Source organism: Argiope bruennichi, chromosome 1 (genome assembly GCF_947563725.1).
Source record: "Argiope bruennichi chromosome 1, qqArgBrue1.1, whole genome shotgun sequence".
Lineage (NCBI taxonomy): Eukaryota > Metazoa > Arthropoda > Arachnida > Araneae > Araneidae > Argiope > Argiope bruennichi.
The window spans coordinates 32,292,239-32,319,192 of NC_079151.1; the positions used below are offsets into that span (position 1 = coordinate 32,292,239).

At 28.0% G+C, this 26,954-nt stretch overlaps 1 protein-coding gene across 2 annotated transcripts in view; it reads right to left on the reverse strand.

Moving 5' to 3' along the window:
- Nucleotides 1-3,265: 3,265 nt before the first annotated feature.
- LOC129961578 (uncharacterized) overlaps nucleotides 3,266-26,954 on the reverse strand; it is a 40,103-nt gene continuing 16,414 nt past the window's right edge. For both annotated transcript variants that reach the window (XM_056075112.1, XM_056075190.1), the window contains exons 2-3: nucleotides 22,963-23,046; nucleotides 3,266-6,344 (exon numbers count right to left, since the gene is read on the reverse strand). In XM_056075112.1, coding sequence (XP_055931087.1) covers nucleotides 4,764-6,344; nucleotides 22,963-23,034 — 1,653 coding nt within the window. In that variant the 5' untranslated portion in view covers nucleotides 23,035-23,046 and the 3' untranslated portion in view covers nucleotides 3,266-4,763. The remainder of the gene's footprint in view (nucleotides 6,345-22,962; nucleotides 23,047-26,954) is intronic.

Genomic DNA, 26,954 nt, shown 5'->3' on the forward strand with positions numbered 1-26,954 from the left:
TCATTAATATACTTAGTCTTGCATACATTTTTTAAAAAAAAGGGGGAAAAAACGATTTTTTTCAACATATTTTTTTATGCATTCTCCCCTATCACCTACAGAATTGCTCAACGGCAAAAAAAAAAGTAAAAGGTTCGACTCCTTTTCATATAGAAAGTTTTGATAACCTTTCTTAAAAAATAAACCCAGCCCAGATTGAAGATCTTCTGTTCTTATTTCTTATTGCTATCTATTCTTGCTAATTCCGTGTCAACGAGTCCTCAGATAAGATATCCCCATTCAAAAAGATGGGGAGGCTGGAAAAAAAAAGGAAAATCCAAACCAGTAAACTCCCCTCATTGCTTTGTTTCGCATGACCAGGGTATTGGATAACGTGAAAGAGCCATCCAGGCCATGTGACCTGGTTACAAACGTTACGTTTTGCCGTCTTTTGTGCCAGAGATAAAAGTTTCTCGCTTGGCGAAGTTTTTGAAGAATCCACCACACAGGTAGGGCATGTGCATGAAGGAGTTAGCAGAGCATAAGCCACCATTATCTGTGGGTTGGCGGGTTTTGTTTCTCTTCTATAGATTTATGGACGACGCCCTCCCTCACTTCCGTAATGGTGAAATGTTTCAGGATCTTTAAAGACTCGAAGATGAATGATAGTCAACAGAATGAAATCAACAAGATCCGAGAGAAAAAAATCTTTTTGTATTAAAGTTTGTTTGGCGAGGAATCTTTTAACGCAGGTCTTCGTTAATCTTAATTTCAGCTACTGCATTGGCGTATTCTTCTTTGCACTTTATTCTGATACATTAGAATTTTATACTACTATTATTGATATTATTGATAGCGTATAAAAAAATCGAAAATTCTAGCATGTTAAAATTTTCTATTATGGCCGGTGGTAAAATTAGGCAATTTGCACATTATGAAGTCCCTTTTTAAATAGCTAGTGAATTTAGTTTCACATTTCAAGACATTTTTAAATAAAATATCAACATTGTTTATGATTTTTAATTAGTTTTTGGATCTGTCAAAAATTATTATTTTGTAGCAAATATATGTTTTTCCAATATGCATGTATCTTTGGAAAAATAACTAAAGTAGTATAATTCTTGAAAAATAAACCTTAACTTAGTGATTCCTTTACTTAAAATTTAATCATTATTTAGATTATAAAAAAATTAAAAAAAATTCATACAAGCATAACATTAAAAATTATTATTTTGTTATAGAATTTGTCAAGAAAAATTTAATATAACCAGTTATTGGCTAATTGATATTGAAATATATTATATAAAAGTAAACCTTTTAATTATAGAGTTTTAGTAATTCAATGTATGAAAACCTTATAGTCCTAATATTTTATCATTCAAAAAATTATTCTTACAGATTTATTTAACAAAATTTTTAATTAAATTTTTAATCAACCTGTTTGAGGCTTCTATTCAATTTAGCTGTCCTAGGCAATAATCTAATATGCCTACTCAATACTCAACTATTGGTTATGCTCAAAATTATTTTGCATCATTTTATTTAATCAAAAAGTTATAGATTCGGATAAAAAGAAGAAAATACCTGCAAAGGGACTATAAAAGTGAGTATGCCTATGATAGCATTGAAAGGCCTGAGATAATTCTCATATTTTAACCCGTTCTAGGGCCGTGGGAAGTATGCTTCCCACCAAATTTATCAATTTTTGTATGAAATTATGTTGGTTGGCATCAATTCTGACAACTTTTTTTAGAAAGACCGAAACTTAGATGCTTCAGTTCTTTATCTCAGACAAAATGATGTGCCTTGATTTGTTACTTAATTATTAATTAACCAAATTAATTAATGAATCAAATTAAATTTATCTAATAAGCTAAATGAATCCCTTTCTCTTATTCTAATTTCAATCCTAAAAATATTTTAACATAATATGACTAGAAAAAAATGGCCCTTTAAAGGGTTAAAATAATCTGCAATACCTAATCCAAACGAGTATTGGCATGACCCGTTAAGCTCTATTAGTGTTGTTAATACTCTGTTTTTCACTGAGGCAGGCAAGCAAGGGACAATTTGACTGCCGGAACTGTGTTTTGAATGTCAATGTCTGAATAATTTGACTGTTTTCTTTTAAAAATAGATCATCAGTATTAATATCCACATGGATAAGAATATTTCATTTTTGCTTATTCCATTCTTTGGAGTACTCTCCTAAATTTTGGAGAAATTATTTCTTTTAAAGTCAAATGTTTGACTGCTAAGCACCATCCTATAATTTCTTCAAATAATATCCCAATTATAAAACTCACTGAGTAAAGAAAACAAGATGGTCATCAAGACATATTCAGTGTTAGAAAGTGAGGAATTCAGAGTTTTTTTAGAGCAACTATAATAATAATAATAAAAAAAATTAAAAAAAACGTTTGCTTTTATTATGCAAGAAAAGAATCAGAAATTTTTTATATGAATCAATTGTTTCTTTATTTGCTTTTTTAACCAATTTTCAATTATTTCAGCCATTCTCTTTAATTTATTTCCCTCTATTTCCATAAAATTTTAACAAATTTTATTGTTTTTTATTTCCACTCGAAAATGTTGATAGGTGGAAGCTCTAGTGATGACTCATTGCCTACTGTGTTCGAATTTTCTCACAAATACTCGAAACTAGAAATGTAACGTTTTTTCTGTCTTTCTCTCTCTCTCTGAATGTGTGTGCCCCATCCTGTATATCAGATAAATGCACTTTTTCTTGAATAAATGAAAATCCCTTTATCGGTATTTTCTGAGCAAATTTCTTTTAAATCCAGTAATATTTAGTGAACTGTGTCTTGTCTATATGGAAAGTGCTTTATGTAAAAGTATATCTAGCATATAGTTTCCTTTTAGTTTTGTTCTAAATTTTGAATCAAATCTAAAGGTTTATTCTATAAAACAATCTCAGTTAAGCAAATACAAAACATTAAATGCATTAATGCAAAAAAATTAAATTAGCCTTATCCATTACATTTCTTTTTGTTGATTTATATAATTAAAATATGTGTCATAAATTAATTTCATTTTACAGTCTAGTCATGAGAATTTTACTTCCAAAGAAATTGGAAAATAACATAAAAGAATTGTTTCATCACCAGCAATAATTAAAAATATTTTACAGAAAATTTAATAAAATTTGTTTGTACGAACAAAACAACCAATATTATTTAAGTAATTTGTAAAATGTAATGTAAATTTATCACCATAAATAACATACGAAATTTATAACTTAAAATTTCTTTTAATAAAATCTTCACAACAATTTGATTGAAACATACATATTTACAAAGAATTCCTCTTTTTTAAAGAGGAATTTGAATTCTGACAGAAGTGACACATTAAATACGCAGTACAAATAGTTTCCAGAACTAAAGTAGCAAAGAATAAAGATTTGTTCATTCTAAAAGAATAAGGCAGGCACATAGATTTTAAGCCCCTAGCAGATAAAATAGATAAAAAAAAATGGATGATAAAGTAAATTATAGATAATGCCATGAAGGAAAATAAATAAAAGAAAATCACATAGTAACTCTAGAAATTCCAATATCACACACCCAGAAATAATTTTAAAGGAATGTTATTAAAAATTACCATGAAAATAAATAATATTTCACCATTTTTTATTTTCAAAATATTTAAAGAATCAAAAGAGTTGAGTAAAACACTATACCTGCAATTGCAATCAGAAGATTTCTCAAATACACGGTGACAAAATTTTACTTCACTAAAAAGACACACACAGACATCTCAGAATGTAATATTTGGCAGCTGTGTGCTGTCGATGCGAATTTGATAACTTCTTCTTGAAGCTGAAACTTCAAATATCCATTTAGTGGCCGTTTGTGAAACCAATCAATGTGAAATATAACTATCTGAAGTTGAAAGGTCGTTTTCAAACCCCAACCAACCCATAAGATCCCATAAAAAACAACAGCCGTGCATAGATTTGGAAGAAACCCTGATTCTAAGCCCCTGTACTATAGAAAAGTGCTGAGAAGAATTTAATAAATCTGTAAACATAAACTAAAAGTGTATTTACAAAATCTGATTGCGTAAAAAATAAGCAGGATAATAATCAATGGTTACAAGTTTAAGCAAAAATCCAAATAAATAACTCTTATATATATATAATTGACATAAATATACTTGGATTACATCTTTGATACATTTCAGCTCAATTTTCAGAAGGCCAAAAATATTTTTTGGAAAACATACTAAAATATTTAACTAGATTATTACACTAAAGTTACCATTGATTTCACTAAAGCTCCTGAATTATTTTTGCCTAATGAAATAGGCAAAAGCAATGAATTAAAGGAGAAATATTATTTGGAATCATATTTACAAAAGTTCATATCTTCATTCGAAGATCAATATTCTTATAAGCGAGTTATACACATTCACACTACTAGTATACTTTACTTAAGTCGACCATATTCCAGTCCATCTCACCACGTTAATAAATAACAATAAATATCTTGTAAGACTGGTAAAATAACTGGAAGAATGGTGTGTGCTAAAAAGTTTTTCATAGAATAACGATGGTTCTTTCGGCGCGACTTATAAAATCGTCTCACTGAGACCAGCGCCGAAACTTGAAGGTAATATATTATAGCACCCCTGCTTGAGCCGTTACTACCCAGTTTCAGAAGTAAACGGTACACGAGGTAGTATAGCACCTAGAAGCAGGATTAGTTAAGACAATCTCTTTGACATAGTCTAAAGTCTAGAAACAAAGCAAAAGCATTTGCTACTTAGTGTGCCATGGGAACGGCTACTTTCATAAATTCTGTATTGTCGTAAGAAATCGAGTTGTCTTCTTTCAATGTAAGGTGTTTAACTCTCATGAACAAAAATCCTGCCACCAAAGAGGAGATAGCGAGAAGGAGAAGAAGGAAAACTAAACCAACAGCAAAACTAGGTACAGACATACAGATACCATCTCCTTCTGTTCTACTAGAATAGACGACAGTTTCTTTTTCGTCGCTAGGCAAGCTGAAAGCAACATCTCCAGGTGCTACTACTTGAATTACCTTCTGCGTTGAGATATCGGTCATCTGGTCTTTAGCTTGACGTTTCTTCCTGTTGTTGTCTTGGATGGATCGTGGCTTGCCTCCAATGCCAGAAACGCCATATGCACTGCCAATCTTGACATTATTTCCCTTAGTTGGCAGCTGGTCGCCTTGACGATTGAAGAACACGGGGCCGTATTCTTTGTCTGCAATGTGAACGTGGTCAGAATGGTCAATAGCAGGTTCATGGTCAGTGCCAGCCAAGAGAGCTTGGTGAGGATTTGCATCGGGATGACCTTCTGGACTTGCGTAAGACACGAGCTTATTCTCAGTGTAGGATGGATCTCTTGGCGCTGGCAGGTATCCGCCACCAAGGTCACCAGCACACTGGGGAACAGGGCATTCGTAGCGACAGACCTGAATCACGCACTGGAAGTGTACATTCATGGAATCGGGGAATTTGAAGGCTTGGAAGTAAGCATAGGACACAACAGATGCAGATGCTCCGAAATTCTTGACTTTCTGGAACGGGCTCATGATCTTCGGCCTGACTACACATCCGTATTCATCCACAAGTTGAATGGGCTGGTGGTGGCCGTCATGAGCAATGCAATTTCTTACAAGCATATCGAATTTGTTTTCTTCATCCTTGATGGCAAGAACCATTGTCATCGTCTGACCGATCTTGACAATTCCAGCCACTTCGCTTGCCCATGGACCCTTGCCGACTTGAATCTGCATCCAGCATTGAATGTTGTCTCCCAAAAAATTGGCGGTCACTGCATCCAGCATGTCGACTTGGAAAGGTCGAAAAGTAACAGCCTTTTCGTAGTAATCGTACCATGTGCATCGTAATCTTCTGGCTTGATCCCAAATTTCCTGCACTTGAGGATCATATTGGACAATAATCGTGTTTTCAATGAATAATCCGGTACTTTGGTCTGGTTGAGTGTAACCACTACCTTGACTGCTGGTCATTCCACATCCACCCAGGAAGATGTCAAATTTTGCTTCAAGATGGCCGGTGCCTGGGGGGAGATGGACACATTTGGGATCGCTGTAGTGACCTTTGCTGAAGATCATACCGTAGAATGGTCTGTCGAACTCGATGTATACTTTCATGTGATTCTTCTCGCATTTGACATTGAGTGCTTTGATTTGAGCCATGTCTGGTCTGCCACCGGGCCATGGGTCGTGTCCTCCATGGGGGACGATGCCATTACCGAAATCTCCACCACCATAATCCCCTCTGTGTTCTGCTGGAAGGTTTACAGACTCCTCCTGTTGCAAGTCTTGCGCGCTATCGATTTCTTTCGTCCATACCTAGAAAACAAATAAATATATTTCTGTTAAAAATGCAAGTAATATATATATACATTTTTATTAAATTATTTGCATTTTATTTCTGAAAAACATAAAAAGATTTATAATGATTTCGCTGTCTAAGCGATGATCCTGTACTGTAAAAAGTTTTCACTTAATTGTAAATGTAACTTAAAAAGCTTGCGTTTCCTAGTCGAGTGCCAGTAGTATCATTATATAAGCATATGTTAAACAGATATTTTTTTCGTTAAAATCATAACATTTTGAATAACTAAGTGGTCTTTTCATTTAATTGTCATTGTCTACCGGATTAATGCATTACTATTAAATTAGAATTTCTATACGGAAATCAGTCCCTTTTGATGGTCTGAATGTCCCAAATAAAAACAATAAAATTATGTGAAAAGGTTTGTAAATCAATATCGTTGATCATAATTTCTGTAACTGATATTAATAAAAGTACAAGAAATGCGCAGAAAAATTGAATCTTTTAGTTCATAGCTTTTTTTATGACAGTCATAGTCATAAATACGGTATACAACATTTTGAGATAATCAATTATTCTATTTAATGCCATTTAAGGACTTTGTTTTTGTGCTTACATTTATCTATATTTTGAGATGTCATATTATTTACATTTTTTTCCTGTCATCCATTTCTATCGTTCCCTAATTGATTTCGAAATTTTCAAGAATTAAATTTATTCTACAATGAATTTTCATGAAAATTTACTTTGAATTTTAAAACTGGTTAAATGAAAGCTATACTAAATATTATATGCATGACATCTATCATAAACAGCTTGCTACTTCATAAAAGAATGTATTTTGGCAATTGGAAATTAAATGGAATTACATGTATATTGAAATGACTATTAAATAAACAACGCAAAATCCAAACCAGTATAGCTTGCAGAAGATTATTTACAATGCAACGATTAATTTTTTTAGAAAAATACATATTAAAAAATGTTTCTTTTTTCTGAAATGTTTTGCGAAAATAGCTGTATCTCATATGTTTATTTTGAAATTAATTCCTTACTGCATAACTGCGTTCACGTAGTAGTGCAATTTTTTGCTTCGATGTGTTTAGAATGAAACAGAATTCTAAAAAACACCAATCTATTATTTTTATTCTAAATTTTAAAAAAATTGATTTACGAAATATATTGTTTCAAAACAAGATCTAAAAATACAACGATGCCTCAACTTATCAGTATTAAAAAAATTAAATAAAAACTAGACAACCAGGTCACTACAATTTAACAAAGCACAGATATCAAAATAATTATTTCAACATAATTGCTCTTTTCATGAGTGAAATCTAATAAGGAGCCGAAATGACGAATTAAAAACCGCAGAAACATAACAAACGCAATTTCACCCCAAACGCCAAAACTCAATCTTTTCAAACACAGCATATTCCAATTAAGATGTTAAAGAAAAAAACGTGATCCAGCAAAAATAAGGCAATCCACGCCCAACCTAGAACTTGATTAGGAACGGCCTTGCTTCTTCCCCCCCTTCAAGGATGCACCAAAGATCCGTCTGCTTCAGCATAGAACAAAAACATAACCTAACCAAAGAATCCTTTCTTAGCCTACTGACCCACAATTAGCCTTAACTCACCTACAGCCTGGAGCCTCTCATTTTCTGCGTCATGCTCAATTGGCGCTTTATTTTAATTTGTAAAAGTATCTTTTAAAAAGGTTTTGAATCTTATCACGCGTATGCTTTCGGGACCTCAATCCCTTTGTTCTAATCTTGGCGAAGAATCAGGCTTGGTTGAAATAGAAAAGGTTTTAAAATCTAATCGCAACTGATCTGGTCACGCTGTGAGATTTTGATCTTGAATTGGATTTAAAAAGTGTTATGCATGTGCTTCTATGTTTTGAATGGGGGCTCTTCGCGGTGGATCTGTGTGATGTTATTTAAAGCTCCCTGATATTTGAACTCTGCCTGAGTGGATTTTTGTATAAATGGTTTATTGATGTTTAATAAAGTTTTCAAGAATTATTTTGCAATCAGTATCATATAATTTAATATTTCTTAGCAAATTTAGCTCTAAACCTAATTTGCAATTACACTTCTTAAGTCATTTCACATCGCAGTAAGGATTTTTTGTTTCTAATTAAAGTCTTTTATTTTTTTTAATTTCATACAAATTTTCTTCATCGTCAAGATAACTTTGTATTTACTTTGCATTATCAAGATTCATATATAAAAGATATTCTCATAGCAGATGACCAAAGAATGATTTTTTTTGTATCAAAAATCAAATATCTATTAAAATATTTAATTAAATTTAATTTAACTATAACGAAAAAGATCATGAAATTTTATTTAAATTTATTTTAACTGTAATTGAAAAAAGCAGGATTTTATTTAAATTTAATTATGAAGGAAAAGAGAAAGAATTTTTATTTTAATTTAATTTAACAGTGATGGAGAAGATCTCATGACTAAACGAAACTTCAAGAGCTCTATATTCACTGGGCTTTGTTCTATAGATAATGAGGTACAGGCAGGTTGATTATTTTTTATATTTTTTAAATAGCCCAATAAATAAATTTGCAGAAAAAATACAAATTGTGTGATAAAATATTAGGATAACTTAAACAACTTATCAAGTATAATTTGCCAAGTACTTATCTTTAATGCATGTAATATTATTGCATCAGACGTCCGATTTTATAAATGTTCTAACAACTAACCAACTACCCTAACTAAAACATTTACCAAATAAGAAACATTACTTATACTGCAACTCTTATCTGACTGTCATAACTGTAAAAATAATTGTTCGGCGCAGCGGTCTTATCTTTAAAAAGAAGTTTTAAGAATACTCCTTCTTTTTTTCAGTATAGTTTTTTTTAAATACAGAACAACATTTATCAAAGAAATGGGTACTTAATTTAAATATCATTAGAACATTTGCCTGACTTATAAAAGCATTCCATATTCTACGACTCCTAATTGACTATCATAACTGAGAAGTAAGTGTTTGACACATGTCATTCGACACATGCTTTCTTTTTCTTTGTTTTTACTATCGCAGAACAACATTCACCAAATAATTACAACGTAGTTTAAATGTCGTTGAGAAATTATCGTTTAGAACATTTACAGAACAAAAAAAAAAGCATTCAATGTTCTGCATGTTTAATCTGACTGTCATACCTAAAAAGATGAGTACTTAGCAAATTCGTCTTATCACTAAAAGCAGTTTTAAAAACATATTTCTTCTTTGATCTTAGAGTAACGCTCATTAAATAAAAGGCAAAATAATTACATTACAATTTATTTCGAACACATTCCTTTAGTCCAGAAAAAAAAAAACATGAAAATTATTGATTAATGGCGTGCAGCATATTGCATACTATTTTTGAGACCTAACATTATCTCTTTTCCTACTAAGACACAAAAAGGCCCTTATTTTATAGAACATCTCTTTATCCTCCCCATTGGAATTAATGATATCCAACTTAATTAAAAAATACATATTGCCTCGATCGAATTTCATCCATTTCAGCTCATCTGTTGTTGTTTTTTTCTTTCGAAGATGATATCGAAACTCATCAATAACCCATTTTATGGTGCGTCTCATTTTTCCCGAACTAATTCCTGCGAAATATCGAAGAATAATTTCTGGAGTAATAAGGCATCAGGAAATGCGGGAGGCGCTGACCTACTATTTGCCTCATTAGGAGAAGGATTACCTGCTAAGATGACGCCCGTATCGGTTTACGGAAACAGTGGATGTCAACGGTGTTGCCAAAACTGTGCCACGGAAAACTACACTGTAATGTTTACTTTGTTGGACTAGTTTAACACCTGTGCAGGTTCTGCTGCTATTTAGAAGTGGAGAGAGAATATTGCATTTATCCAATAATTGAGTTATTAGATAAAAATTCAAAACAATGAAATGGTTTTTAACTTTACAATATTTGTTTATTACTTACTTAATTTAAAGTTCAAAGCAATCAAATGGTTTTAAATTCTAAAATGTTTATTTTTATTATGCAACTAAAAGCTCTAAATAACGAAATGTTTTTAGCTCAGAATTAGACAACTTGTTTACACAACTTTTTTCGATGTATCGCTAAAATACTAACAGAATAATATTTCGCTTGAGGAATATTACTTAAGCTAATATAATTTTGTATTATTGTTAATAAAATGTGAATAAAAATGTATTTATTACAGAATAGATTATTTTAGAGCAAATGCACAAATTAAAAAAAATCAGAACTGATGTTTAAATTTGTACAGATGATGATAATAGGTATAAAATACCGACTTGCTCCAGATAAATAAACCTAAATTTGATCTCTATTTTGTTCCGGAAAAATAGTTCTAAATTTGATAGACCAGACGAATTTCGGAGTTAGTATATAAATATTTAATTTTTATTATTTTTCTAAACTGTATTTAAAGCAACGGCAAAAAATTAAATATTATTTCTGTTTAATAAGAATCGATTTTTGCAGCAGTTTTAATAACTAAAATCCTTAACAAAGTTTAAACATTTTTGTACTTAAAAAAGTTAGTTTTTAATTCATAAAATTTTCCGTTCTTTAAATATTTCAGATTCTTTTTCAAATATATTGTAGCATACATTAAAGTGATGAATGAATATTATTATTTTTCTCGAAACAAATAATTTTCAATTAATAAAATTTTACTTTTATTTATATTATGTATAGAAAGCGACGAAATTGCAAAATCTATTAGAAATAGACTATAATTTATTCCTTTACTCAAAAATAATACCTTTTCTGAGTTTGAAGGATTTTATATATAGAAAACATTAAAAATCATTTTGTACTTAACTTAAAAAAGATATGTTGTTATATTTTTACAGAGTAAACTACCGTCCTTTTCTAGGTAAATTAAAATGAGTTATGAATTAGAAAAGCTAACCAGACTGTTAAAATTTGTTATTTATTGTTAGTGCATGATGCTTATTGTTTTAGCCTAGAAAGAGTCTATATAATTATAAAGCTGAACAAAGGCCATTATTAATAAAAAGGGAAATTGTTTATTTATGCAGTAGTTGAAGTATTTAATAAATAACATTCTCTAAAATAAGCAGAAAAAAATTATGATATTCTGATAAAGTTTACAAAAAAAATGAGACAATGTTTAAGCTGCAACAAATAACTAATAGAAGATCTTTCTTCGGATGTTTGGTATTAAATAATATTTACTTGGTATAACATATAATACTTATATATTATTATTATTATTATTATAGTCATTACTTACTTTAAATATTTCTCTATTTTTAAGAGAATTTTTAAGGTGTATTTTTTTGGAAATTTCAGTTAGCATGTATTTTCACTTTCGATGTAACGATTCCATAGAATTCGTAAAGTTTGATGTATTTAATGGATCAATTAATGAACATTTATTAAAAATGTATCAAAACAACAAATGATATATTTAATAATTTTTTTTCATTAGATTTAAAATAAATATCGCTTTTTTATAGAAAATATTTTAAAAAGTGTCTTTTTTTAATACTATTAATGAGATCTAACACTAATCAATATATGTGTTTGTGACTGATTTTAAAAAGTAAACAAGAATTGCAATTAAAAAGAATTACTATAATTTAAGTAATTTTAATTATAATAATAAATTGTAATTAATTTTATTTTTTTTCAAAAATTTCTTAATTAGTTATATTAAAGTTTATATTTGTTTCCAAAAAACTAATAAGTAAGATTTACAAATAATTAACAGCACTTTTTTTTTCTTCCTAAATTAATTTCTTTGCATAGTTAACTCAAAAAGTGGAAAACGTACAAAATTCCATTACTCATTAGAACTATAGGCTTGAAACATTCCATCATAGTTCATGTGATTCCAACAGTATCAAAGATTTACAAAAAATGTATGAGGAAAATTGTTAAAATATTTTTAAATTTTCGTTGTCTTTTTAATTTGTAATAATTTTTGCGAAAATTTCGAGATTAATAAATAATTGTTAATTTGATCCTTTTTCATTAACTTAATTAATTTCCTTTATTATATTCTAATAGGTAAATAATTAATTATAAAAATTATTTGTTGCTATATTTATTAGAAATGTATAAATGAACTCTTATTTTCTCAAGAAAAAAAGATCTATATCCAAGCTGCCTATTTTATGTAAATACTTATTTAGAAGTTTCCATTTTTTTTTCAATAATTATAATAAGGATTGAATTAGAGACAAATTTCGATCGAAAATCAATTTGGTAAGATATTGGTATGAAATAATGTATAACAAAATTTGGAAATAAACAGCATCAGGCACTGAATCATGTTCTGACAATGTACTGGAAAAAATTAAATCAAATCAAGCCACTACAAATTTAAAATTGCTTCCAGGAAAAATACGCTAAATTTGTTATTTTCTATCCAAAATCGATTGTTCACAAAACATTTGTTTGCAATTTTAATATTTTTTTTTCTTTTTATTACATTATATTTAATATTAACTTCATAATTCATGATTAACTTCCACTTCACCAATTTCTGATTTACAACTAGGCAGACTAGGCAGCTGCCTAGGACCGCTAAGCTGAGAGAGAGCCATAGGAAGGTAGATTAAAAAAAATTTATTTTATTAGTTGCCCATTACATAAATTTGTAGAAAATAGAAATTCTATGAATGGCAAAATATTAAGACAACATTAGCACTTTACCAAGTATAACTGGTCAGATTCTTACATATTTCATTACGTTTCTTTAGTTATTCGAGTTTTTATAATACCAAATATCTATTTCAATAATATCGTGTATAAATATAGATACTGGGAAGACTGGAATTTTAATATATAAATATAAATATAAACATTCTCAAATTATTAAAATAAGAAAATATTAGGCTCAAATATTACATGATAAAAATAAGCTGAAATGTGACAATTTTATTAAAAGAGGGCCTTATAGTAGAACTTGCTTAAATCTGACCCTATATTCAACACTACGATACTATTTTGTTCGTAGTTCATCTATTTCAAAGACAAGGAAACATGAAGCCAGCTCCATTGGAAAGAAACTGCTGTCGTGGGCTCTTTCAGCAACCCGCTGAGCTGGCTGATTATTTGGATCGGTAGCGTTTTAAGCTTCAATATTTGCCTTAGTTTTTAAATGCTTCGCCCAGTTCAGTTCAAATACTGCCGTTAGCATTATTAGCATACCGAGATTCTAAAACTGATGACATACGACTCAGAATACTGACATTGCTCGAAGAAGAAAATTGCAGTGTTCAGACAGACGATAAAGTAGCTCGTTTTACGCTTGGTTAGTTTTTAGTAAACAACGTGACTCAGTTTCGATCCATTCTTTTGAAGTTTTTGCAACTAAATTATAGAGCAGTTTTCACCTTTCGTGCTCAAGATTCCTCCTTCTTTTGCTATTGTTCTTTTCTCTCAATTTCTCTCTCTCTCTCTCTCTCTTTTTTTTTTTCCTTTTTAAATTTTGTATTTAATTGTGTCTTAACATATATCCCAATGTTATAATGAAATTCATTAATACAATTTTTTTAAGTTGAGCTTCTTGATAATAATAAATTACTTGTATTTGTTTTTCTACAAATTGGAATTTTGCTGTAGATTAGATATGGAAGGGAAATCTGCATTATATCAGCAATGATATTATATAATTCTCCGCATAAAAGGTTGAATGTTATTTTATTTAATCAAATGAATCGAATATATGCAGAAAATATGAAGAATCTCCATTACAGAATTTCAAACGAAATTGTTTAAAGATGAGACAATGTTTATAGAATGTGAGAACACCTATGAAACTCATACAAAAATGCATCAATTACTAATCAAAAGCGTTTTCAAAATTGAGAAAATGAGGGATTTTCCTTATAAGAGGTATACAGCGAAAACAATATAGTTTAGAATTTTATCTATGATTTATTCAAATTTCACAGTTAACTTTTTAAAATTGTTATTTAGTTCCTGAATTAAGAAATAAGGTAAATTTCTATCTAATATTTAAGTTCTGAGTTCAACTAATAAATAACATGAAATTTTTTAATCAATAACATGCAAGTTTTTTTTTTCTCATTATAAGGAACTGGAACGAGGTGTTTTTTTAAATGAACATTTTGCTTATTCTGTAGCTCAGGAACTACAGAACACATTGAAAAAATATTATGTCCAATTTGAATAAAAATATGAATTAAATTTCAATTTATTACTTTTTTCTTAAGAACATTTTACCAAAATTTAGATGTGAGAAAAAAAAGTTGCCATGCTTAAAGATGTAAAATAGTACTAAAACATAAATTATGTAAGTATAAAAATGAATGCAATCTCTCAAAAAATAAGCTGGGAACAAAATAAAAAAAGTTTTATAAAGAAATCTTTTCAGAAAATAAGAATATTGAATAAAAAAATATCCAATATTTTCGCAAAAGAAAATTCTTTTTTAAACATAATCAGCTACCTTAAAAAAATGAAAAAACAATTTATTAGCATAAGACAATTCTTATTGAATTCACAATAACAAGAATATCATTCACCTTTCATGAGCTTTTTTTTAATATTAGAACGAAATAATTAAATATCCTCACTCTGTAGTTATTAAAGTTAAAAAATTGTTCATACAAAATAATCATATAAGTAAAGGTTTTTTTTTTCTTTTCAAAACAAGCGGATATATATTACTTGCAGTTCGCATTTGCAATCACATTTAATTCAAATATTAAATTAGGTTAAAATATATTTAAGTTTTTATACAAATTAATTAAATTGATTTGACAGACGTTGAACATATTCCTTCTATATCCTTAATAAATCCCGAATATTTAATTAATGAATATTTGAAACTATATTATAAGATTTGTTAAGAAATTAATTAATTTTTAAAAAAGCGAATGTAATAATATAATTGAGAAAAATGTTCAAAAACATAAAACCGGATTCCAAATAAAAATTTCAGAACTTTAAATTGATGAGAAAAATATAATTAATCCAGTAATTATCCAGTTTTCACAGTTAAAATGTCTCAAATTAAAAGAAAAATAAAGTGATAAAATTTTTTAAGTTGACCGGATCACTTATTGAAATATTTTCTAGAAAATGTCAGTCACGGTGTTGAGTTCTCTGTAAATCTTATCAAATTAAGAGAAAAAAAATTACAAAAACTTTCTTGTAATTCATTTTTCTTTAAATTTGTTAGCTCGATCAACATCCTGATTCATTTATTCTTTTATTTTCTTTTATTATTTTTGATAAAAATCTCCCAAAATATTCTATTTTTCTAATCTTTTACTTAAACCGGCCATGCACATAATGGCAAAATGCGTGATCCTGAATTAAGTAAATACAAATAAGATAGGGAATGAGGCTGACACACGTGATGATTTTCTTTCACAGTGAAGATGATTTTAAGGTCAATTAATTGTTACCAGTTCTAGAAAGAGGATACAATGAGAACTGCTGATCTTAATTCCGGATTACACCCATTGTGACATTCTTTTTCATGTAGGCCATGCGAAATGCAAATAAAGATTTAAAAAAGGATATGTATATTGTTAGAATGATGTTATCTGTATCATGTTAAGGTGTTTAATTTCACTCGCATTACTTCTGACGTAATATGTGTAAAAGATTATGTAAGAATGTTAAAACTGAAAAGTGAGATAAATTAATATTTATAGGAATAATGTGAAAAAAAAAAGAATTATTACACTGCGGTAAGATTTTTATAGCAACAATACCGGCTCTGAATCAAGATCTTAAATAATTAATTAATATTATTATAACCGTTTCATATATCTTAATATAATTCAAAATACATTACTCTTATAAAGGGTGAAATTTATCAATTAATATAACATTTGAAAGCAAATACCCAGTTATTTCAATATGAAAGAAAACTTCTGAACCCAGATTGATAAAATTGAAAGGTCGTAGAAAAGTCAAATGTATTTCATGATAAAAATTCAGAATTAAGAAATAAAAGTAATTATTATTCTATTTAAGTTTAAATATTGCAGCTGGGACAAGGTTTTAGAATAAAAATGGTTTTACATTCTTCATTAAAAAGTTAATGCTTTAATTGTTAAAAAGTAGTAATACAAAACCCATAATTTTTTGATATATAGAGTTACTTTTTTTAAGACCTAAGCCAAATCTTTCTTTTATTTTAACATTTTAGTTGATATATTGATCTAAGATAATGAAATTATTAGCATTTTGAATAATTGTAATCATAATAGGATAAATACTCGTATACATACCAAATAAAATCTTTAATTTTTTTAAAAATTTTGTTCATAAACTTTAAATATGAATCAATGTAAATTTTACAATATATAACTTTATAGTAAAATGAAAAGTTCAATAGGCATAAAAATAGTTAAATATTATAGGTAAAAAAATGGTTAAAAATTATGGGCATATGGAGTTAAATAGCAATATACATATGGATCAGTAAATAATTATAGGCATAAAAACATAAATACTCATATTATAGCACAACAAATATATTTCTTTTTGTGGAATTTAAAATCAAATATTGATCCGAGTCAGAATCAAAGAAGTGATAATAAACAAAAAGCCAAAAATGCTTAAGACAGATCAGAAGGATAAAATGTACAGGAAATGTAAGACAAATATAAAAAAAACAGAACAAAGATAAAATTATTGATAAGATTTTCTATCGCGTTTAAGATAATGCTTGAAATGTACGGAGTGGAAAACTCAATGAAGAAAATCTAAAACAAAATTTGTCCAATACAAAAGGGGTATTTGCATTCCAAATTCGAATCACCTATGCTCTCCTGTACAATATTCTAACAAGCATCGAAGTAAATTACGTGTTTGGGTGCACCCAAGAATAATGAACCCTGTTACTGACACTGCTCTAGTTTATTTAAATGACTTTTATAAAAGGAGCGGGCCTCGAAGAAATGGCATTGCATTTTTAAACTGTTGGCAGAATAAACAAGGCCGTGAACACTCTGCCAAAGGGAGGTTAGCGGAGATGGTCAACCTTCGGGTACCAAAATCGTGATCGGACCTGCCTCGAAAAACATTTAGAATCTTTCAGCTGACCTGTCTTAACTCAACAATCATTAAAGTCAGCATACGGGAAGTGAAAATCACAGGCTTTGGGTGATCCTTCAATAACGACAGTTGGGTGGCTTTAGGTTCTGCTGTAGAATTTTGATTTTAGTAACCTACAGAAAATGGAAACAGGACAAAAACATGGCCTAACCTGAAATATGTGCTATCAATTCGATTTATTCTTAATCATTTTAAGGATTTATTTTAACTTTTTTCATGGAAATATGTTTTTTGTTTTGCTTTTGATTTACAGGCTAAGGCTTCTGTTACTTAGCCCTTTAAGTCGTCGTGATCAATATTTTGTTTGATGCAAGGCATGTTTACGAGAAATTTAATTTGATGAATGTACTAACATTATGTTTACTATTTTTTAACGAGATAGTATTTTCTTTTTGTCAATAATATAATGGTTTTTTTTCTTTTTTGATTTTAATTCTTCCCTTTATGATTATTTTTCTTATTTTCATTCTTCAAAAATTATCAATCATAATTGAATAGGTTATACTTCGAAATTTTGAATTTTATTAAGAAAAACGAGATTTAATAATATGTAATATTTTACAGATCCATATATGCAGAATATAATAAATATTTTCCCTAAACAAATAATAGACAAAAAAGATAAAAATAAACGATAATGGAATATTAATAAATAATAGAACGATCATTATTGTTATTTTTTAAAAAGTGGTTATCATTATTGTTATTTTTAAAGTAATTTTAGAAAATGTTTTTTTTATCGTTTCATAAAATCAAATTGTTTTTTCTTGTTAAAAACCATTAATTATCAAACGATTTTTTTTCACTTTTACTAATGACAATATGCTTTAATCACTTTTGTTTATATCACATTTAATTTTATTTCTTCATAAATAACTAAGAATAAAAATTATATACTGATATAATGGATAATATGATAAACTGATATAATGGATTATATATCTCCATTAAAATCATCTAGAATAAGTTATGTTTTCAAAAGAATTATCAGCAGCTTGTGTTTGTTATTTCAATATCAATGCATTGGTAGAAACAATAAAAGCAATCTTGATACCCATTTCTTAACTATTATGTATTATTTTTAACGAGTTATAACTAGAAAAATTGAGATAAGGTAGTTTCTTACTGCTGTTTAGCACAAGAAAAATTTTAATATTTAATTTTTAATCGTAATTTCAGGCTCATTAATGCTTTTTAGTTATCTAAATTCAATTTAATTATTGAAAATTTTTCGAACACTTCATTATTTATTATGAAACCTTAATTTACTTGACAAAATTATTTTTTTCTTTAAATAGTAATTTATCAAACTGCAACAAAATTAAAAATAATATTGACAAGTATAAATTGATCTAAAAATAGCTGTAATTGTATTAATATACCGCTATTAAAGATACAATTTATGTTACGAAAATTGGTGCACTCTTTTCACATTAAAGTTTATTTCGTCAGTAAAGGATTGTAAAAATATAAATGGTCTTGCAGAATATCAAAAATATTCATAATAATTAATATATGAATAATAGTTAATATGAAAAAAGAATGAACATAAATTAGTTTAAAATGTGAAAAGTTAATGAAATTATTTGTAAAAATGTGAAAAGTTAATGTGAAATAATTTAAAAATTTGCATAATTATTAAACATGTAACTTTATATTCACAAAGTTATAATTATAGCTCATACTAGAACTATAAATATTCAATCGATTCTGCTCCGTAAAGTAAAATAAGAACTGAAAAATTAATTTTTAATTAATTAATTAAATTTGTAATTTTTGTGAGAAAAATAAATTGTGTGATTTTTTTGTGTCTTTTATTAATTCTATTTATAAAAAGGTAAGAATTTTTCTAAGCTACATCGTTTTGATTTGTTATTTGCTGTGGGTGTATTATCAAGATTACTAGCTCTATATTCAGAATACCTTTGTTAAGGTATATATTTTTCTCTTCAAATGTGCATTGTTTAGTCAACTGTAGGCGTCAATTGTTCGTTGGCCGACAGAAAAATAAACGTTATCAGAAATAACTGAAAAAAGTTAATGACCTGAAATTATTTATTATCTGATAAATGATTTCATCATTTCTAAATGGAATTTTGTTTTCGATTATTATTGTTTTTTTTATATTTTGTTTCCAAACCTTTTAACATAAAAATTTTCTAATTAAATTTTTTTGGAAAATATTAATAAACAGAAATTTGATTCATTTGACTATTTGTCCTTTATTGCTTTTGCATTTAAAATTCTAATAGAGTAATTATTTTGGTCTAGTAATGTATTTTATTTGCACAACGAATTTTATAAATATTTTCCTTATCCAGTATGCTGATCCAAACAAGTATAAATAAGAACAAAATAATTTAAATTTTATTGGGATTTAGGTGTTTTGTCTTACATTCAAATATCAATTATTATTTCAATCAATCTATATCTATACTTATAATAAAGCTCAATGTGTGTGTGTGTGTATGTGTTGGCGCTCTACAGGCAAGGTCATTTGACATACAGCTATCAAATTTGGTACATGTATACCTTAGAGGTCGGGAATGTGCACCTGGGGTCCCTTTTTTTGAAATTTTAATTATTAATTAAAAACTAACTTTCCCGCCAAAAAAATCTTCCATTTTCCCCACCGCCAACTTTTCCGCCAAAAAAATCTTCTATTTTCCCCACCGCCAACTTCAATTTTTTTTTCTCCCAACAGAAATGAGGCTAGGGTTAACATTTTTCGGCGGATTATTTCAAACGATTCTGTTTATTTTCTTAATGTTTTATGCATTTAAAATTAAACATTGTTAATTAATCCATGTTTCAGATTCATTCTGAAGTACTTTTGAATTAAAATAACACAGAATAAAGGAAATTAAAAATGTATAATCTGCATAGCGTTACCCCAACTGGCGTAGAAAAATTCACGCATTTGCGTTACCGGAGCTGGCGAAGAAAATTCACGCATGCGCATTTTGATTGTTGCCATGACAACCGTTATCAATGGTTGATTTAAATTATTTTTAGGTCAGTTGCATGCTTTTGTAAGTAAATTGTATTTATGTTAGTTATAAATTTTTTGTATATGCTTATAGTTTTAAGTACATCGTTTTTTAAGTAGATTTTTTTAACCTGTTTTCAATGATTTAAATTATTTTTAGGTTAGTTGCATGCTTTTGTAATTAAATTGTATTTATGTTAGTTATATATTTTTTTGTATATGCTTATAGTTTTAAGTACATCGTTTTTAAAGTAGTTTTTTAAACCTGTTTTCGACCGATTATTTTAAACGATTCATTTTATTTTCTTAAAATTTGATGCATTTAAAATTAAACATTATTAATGAATCGATCTGTTCATGATGAATCTGATAAAATTTTGTTGACAAATTCTTGAGATATTACATAACTTAAGAAAGATATTCTTTAGTGCCCATAAAGTTTAAACGCTCAGTGACTCTATTATCAGTAATCATATTATTAAAAAAAATGCTTTGTTTCAGTAAAAAATATTATATTAATTGCAGTTTAGTCATTTCCATTTTAATTTTAAGCATAAATTCTACCGGAACTAACAGAAAATTAGAGAGATACATATTATGTTATGGCTGAAGGACTTTATATTATTATGAGTGAATTACATGACTATCAAAATTTGAAGCTTTAAAATATTTGATGAAGAAGCTATTAAAGTAGGAATTACATAAAATATTTAATTATTAAAATTTTAACGAGCATTAAGATTGGCGAACCGGCTGGACGCCAAAGGCGGATAGTAATAAATAAATTGAATTAATCTGTAAAATACCACGTATTTTAAATAATCAAAAAGAATATTACAATTTTATTATACGTAATTGTGATGCTTATCTAATTTAATTTTTTTTTTTATTTGGAGATGGGAAGGTGAATTTCCATTTTTTTTTAAGTTTCAAAACCAAACGACCATTTGTCACGAAATACCAAGGACAGATCTGACTACTGACTCTTTGACCTTAATTGAAAAAATGTTCAGTTCGAATTGAATGCATCAGATTATACTTTTTTTAATTATCAGTTAAAGATTCATACTATAAAATAAATTAATGAGATTTAATTTTTTAAATTCTTCTGAGGACAATTTTATTTCCCCCAAGTTTTTAACGTTTATGGAAACCTTAATATGAACGATATGTCTATTTCAGGTTGAATGAAAAATAAAATAACATCAAGATGCCTCATTTATTTATTTCAGAATTACTTTATTAATTATTTCATTTTTTTTATTGAGTAGTTGATTATTCTATTGATAAACCTTCTAATTCCATATGTTTATTAGATTTGAACCAAAACCTACCCCCTAGAAGCATCTTGGACTAAAGTTTAGAAAAATCTTATGATTTCATTTAAAAGAGCTGTAGTATACTTCTATTTACTTAATCGTAAAAATGCTCACACCAAACTATATGACAATTAATATTTGCAATACAAATTACAACATATTTATCTTGAAAAAAATTTATATTTTTGCAGTAAAATTAATGTGTGTGTGTGTGTGTGTGTGTGTGTGTGTGTGTGTGTGTGTGTGTGTGTGTGTGTGTGTGTGTGTGTGTGTGTGTGTGTGTGTGTGTGTGTGTGTGTGTGTGTGTGTGCTTAACACGACTATAACGAATGTTAAATTAGTATTTTATAAAATAGGACAAAATTATTTCGCCTGCCAGAAGAATTCTACTTCAAAGAATTTTATAAACAGCTATGAAAAGTTTTGTATTACATGTGTCTGAACTCCAATAACTCCAATTTTAATTGCAACAAATCTATTGGTTGTTTTATCATACCTTCTACCTTATTGTAATTTTCGCTTTTAAAGTACATTTATATAACATTCTTTCAAAGTGTTCAACCTTCTGTGAGTACCGTTACATTATTTAAGAAAAAAAAGGAAGCTCTTTTTAAGTAAAAACATGCAGAAATTCGAAAAAAAAATTGAAATTATTCCCATTTTTGCAATAATGTTTGAAATTAAGTGAAAAAATGTTCTTTATATAAATGTATCAAAACTTTTTTTTACTTTTCTCGAGAAAAAAATTATTGTATTTCAATACTATGTTCGTAAAAATAATAGTAAATAAATTTATTTGGATTTAATGCGTTTTGTTTTTAAATAAATATTTTTTTTTAAAAAATTGCCATAAAAAAGAATATTTTATTATATCCCATTCTTGTTTTAAACATTGGCGTCATTTCATATTAATGATGCCACCATCATATACAGTATCCACACACTAGTATGGATGCTTTATAGGAAGGTGTATACAGCAGCTATACTAGTGTATGGATACTGTATATGAGTGTATGTGTATAGCTTAAACACCCATATACTCTAAGTGTACGGGTCAGTGTATTACACGTTAAGTGCATTTTTTAAGTGTATGTTCAGCACCCACTTTAATTTGAGATTTAAGCATTTTTTAACTCTTTAATAGGGTAAATTTCAATTGTCAGTTGATTTTCAAAACTCTACTATATTTCTTTCCATTACTTATGTAAAACGAACAATTTCTCTCACCTGGGAGCACAGCAGCAGCAAAAGAAGGACAAAAAAGTTCCCCGAGAGTGCCATTGTTTCTCCTCTCCCCATCTTCAGATCAGGCTGCAAAGAAAAATAAAATATATCAGGTATTTTAAAAGAAAATAAAAAAAGGATACAAAATTAATAGTTTTGCATATAAAGAAATGCAAAATTTTTTAATGGGAAAATACAAAAACTCATTCCTTTTTAACCCTTAAATGGATTTGAAAAATATAGAGTAATAACGTGTTTTATTAATCATAATAAATTGATATGTTCGTGACACTAGGCTTAAATATCGTAACACAAAACGTGAGGTAATAATAAATTATTCAAATAAAATTTTCAAAATTCATATAAAAGCATATGACTACAACTACAAAATTTCTTAAGTATAATATCCTTCAAAGGATTATCCGAATAAATTTCGGATAAATTTATCATATAATGGAAAATTATTTACTTTTAAAACATCCACTTTGTGGAGGGACGGGAGATAAAGGGATTAGAAGATAATCGAAAAGTGGGTATAATTACTTTACAATATTTATCATATATTTATATTTAAAAAATAGTATTTAATCCCCCAAAATAGTAAATTTTAAAGTAATACTCTTGTAAAAATGTATCTACTTTTCTTAAGACTAATCAAATACTAAAACGAAAGGAGATTCGAAGATCACATAACCAAAACGCTTTTATAAACTTTATGTTTGACATTAATTTAACTACTACATTTTAAAGTAAATTGATATCGTTATTCTTTTTAATGTTATTGTTCTTTCAGAATTCTTTTTTTTTAATTTGATTATGTTTCTCTTATATTATTTTCAACTGGTAGCTGAATTAGCTGAATCAATTTGGAAGAAAATTTCATGGTGCCCTGATGTATTTTATAAGAACCATTTCACAGCATTTTCCTATAGTTTTACATTTATTTGTAGTTTTTGTAAGAAAATGAATCCAAAGGCTTATAAATATAAATATAATAGCAGTATTATTTCAAATCTTCAAAATGTCAAAAACTATAAGCTTGGAGAGCTTTTGGAGAACCGATAAAATCGAATCAATTAATAAAAATTTTAAAAAATTAATGGTGAACAATTTTATTTAATTAATTAGGAAACAATTTAATTGTTTTCAACAAAGGATAGAAATATTTATATCAAATTACAATTTCAACGAAAATTTTCTTTCCTCTATTATAAGGAATGTTGTAACTGCAAAAATTTTTATTAAAAAATCTACGATATTTCTTTTTTTTTCATAAAATATATCTGTATAATTAAAAAAAATCCCAAAGGCTATGCGTAGGTTTTTATCAAACATTAAATTATATTAACTACATACATCAACATCAATATTTCAGTTTTAAATAAACCAATTTTCCAACAAAACAAGTCTTTATCTATTGCTATCAAATGAATGGCTTTTCTTGGAAATTCTTATTCAAAAGAATATAACAAGACTAGAAGAGAATAAGTATCAAAAATGAAGTATGTGGTTGACTATTACAATCAGAAAAATTGTAAGAACAAAATTTGACTTGTATTCTGACATTTTTGAAACAACAATGATTATTCGAGCATGGTTTGTTATATATTTTTATTTCATCAATTCAGTGCTTAAATCAAAGAAGAAATTCTTAGAAAGGGCTTTTCAAAAGACAAATTTCTATGCAGTAATTATTTGAATCTGTGACCGCATTATGTCAGTCCTTAAGACACTGGTATACAACTTATTTTTTAATATAAAAAAACTCAAAATGTTCGTAAATGATGCACGCTGACATTTCGCGCCTTTTTACAATTAAAAACTTTGATTGCAGAACATAAGCAATAGAATTTTAAAATGCATCAATTTCTTTTAGGCAGTTAACAAGCCTACCAAGAAATATCTAATTAGCATAATAGCACTTCGAACAAAGAACGTGGATTTTGAAACAGTTGCATCTTTTCATCCAAATATCAACATACAATACAGTTGCCAAAATCAAAGGAAAAACTCCATAGTGAGCTGGACGTCTTGAAGAAGAGTTAAGTGCTGATTCAGAACAACAGTTTCCCTTAATGATGATAAGAGGAGGAATGACTTGCCGTTTCTTTTCTTCAGACGATTAGTGGTGCATCCTCCCCTCACTTTGTTGTTCGGAAACAGCCCATGCGAGGAGTTCCAATCGAACTAGAAACGGCGTTCAGCCATCCGAAGCAAAACTTTCTGGAAATGTCATTGTTCTACCGATTCTTTTATTGTTATGATTTATTAGCATAACCCACTTTGAGATGCAATAAGAAATTGGCCTAATTTTTTTGAGAATAATCCTAAAATGATTTGGGAAACTCCCTTTAAAATATATACCACTGAAAGAATATCAAATATCTAATTTTAAAAGATATTAGCCTGCATATTTTAAAGATATTAAAGCCTGCAATAACTCATTAGAGCATGATGTTTGTTATTTTTATATTATTAAGATGGAAATGTTGTGAACTGAAGAAACTGATGTCTCACAATTTTCATGCATGTAAAAATTATTTTGTATAAACCACTATGAAAAATTACTTTTACAATGAAATTGTCGTTAATCTAGTCTCATACGAAAGAATCATTCAAGAAATATACGTTAATTAATTTTGTATAAAATATATGGATTGAGGAATTTTTAAATAATTATATATTCAATTTTTAATTATATATTTCAATTTATATCTTCTAATACGAAAAAATTTTAAAGCAATCATTGAAATTTTTAATTAATAATTAAAACAATTGATCTGTTAGGCGTAACATTTAAAAATTTTCATTTGAATTCCTTTAAAAGAAGGCCTTTTCCGTTTATTTTATTTTATATATAAACATTTTTGTACATCTGTTATTGTTTCACCTTAATTTTTTTTAAATATTAAATAACTACAAAATTTAGAACAAGAAAAAATTTAAATATATAAACATTCTTGTTTCCAAACGATCTTCTTTTGTAGTTCATTCATTAATCGGTTTTGTTTCAATATTGCAAAAGATATTTTACCATAACTCAATTTCGACCAACTCTCAAAACAACTTTAAATAATCTTAAATTGTTTCGAGTTCAAATTTTATTTTCAAAATGCTATCTGATTCGGTTTTTGACATATTATTAATAATAAACACAATTTTTGCATTTCAGAAATAAAAATCTTTAATTTTAATAACGTTATTCAAGGAAATGAAATTACATAACTGCAAATATTTAAAAATATGGCATCAGAAAAAAATAAGTCGAAATTTAAAAATAAACAGTTAAATTTTTACAAGATATCCATTATTTATATTCATTCATTTATATATTGAAATAATTTATCGTTTTCTGAGTAACATTTTCTTCTCATTAAAAATGTTCTTAATGTTATTTGAAATTCAAATAACATTAAGAAAACTCATTTTGTTTAGACGAACAAATATATTTATTTTTCGTATTTATATTTCTTCAATTCCATATCATCACATCTTTATCGATATTAAGAACATTCGTGTCCCTTCATTTCCAGGAAATTAAATGTATCAAATTTAAAATAAAATTTAAAGAATAAATTATTCTAAGTAAGATAAAGCAAAGATTCTTATCAACTAGAACCACTCTCACGTTCGGAACGCCCAAATTATACTGTGTTCTTTCTTAAAATTCTTCTAATCCGACCTTCAGAATTTTCCTACGCAAAGCTTCCCTTAATCTTCTGACGATTGCCGAAATGAAGATTCTCTCGAATAGGCGCGAAACTGTGGGTCCTCTCAAATTAATCACACGGGTTGCCAGCCTCTCGGGCCGGAGAAAGTTACTTTTCGAACAATAGTACGGAAATTAGATTATCGTTTGTTGCTTCTTCTTCATAGAAGAGGGACGCTAACACTTAGAGGGGTTATTGATTTATGGGGAAAACGGAAATGATCACTTCCGTTGATTTCCCTTGGAAGTCTGGCGTCTTGAGTGGATAAGAACGATTTTTCTGTTT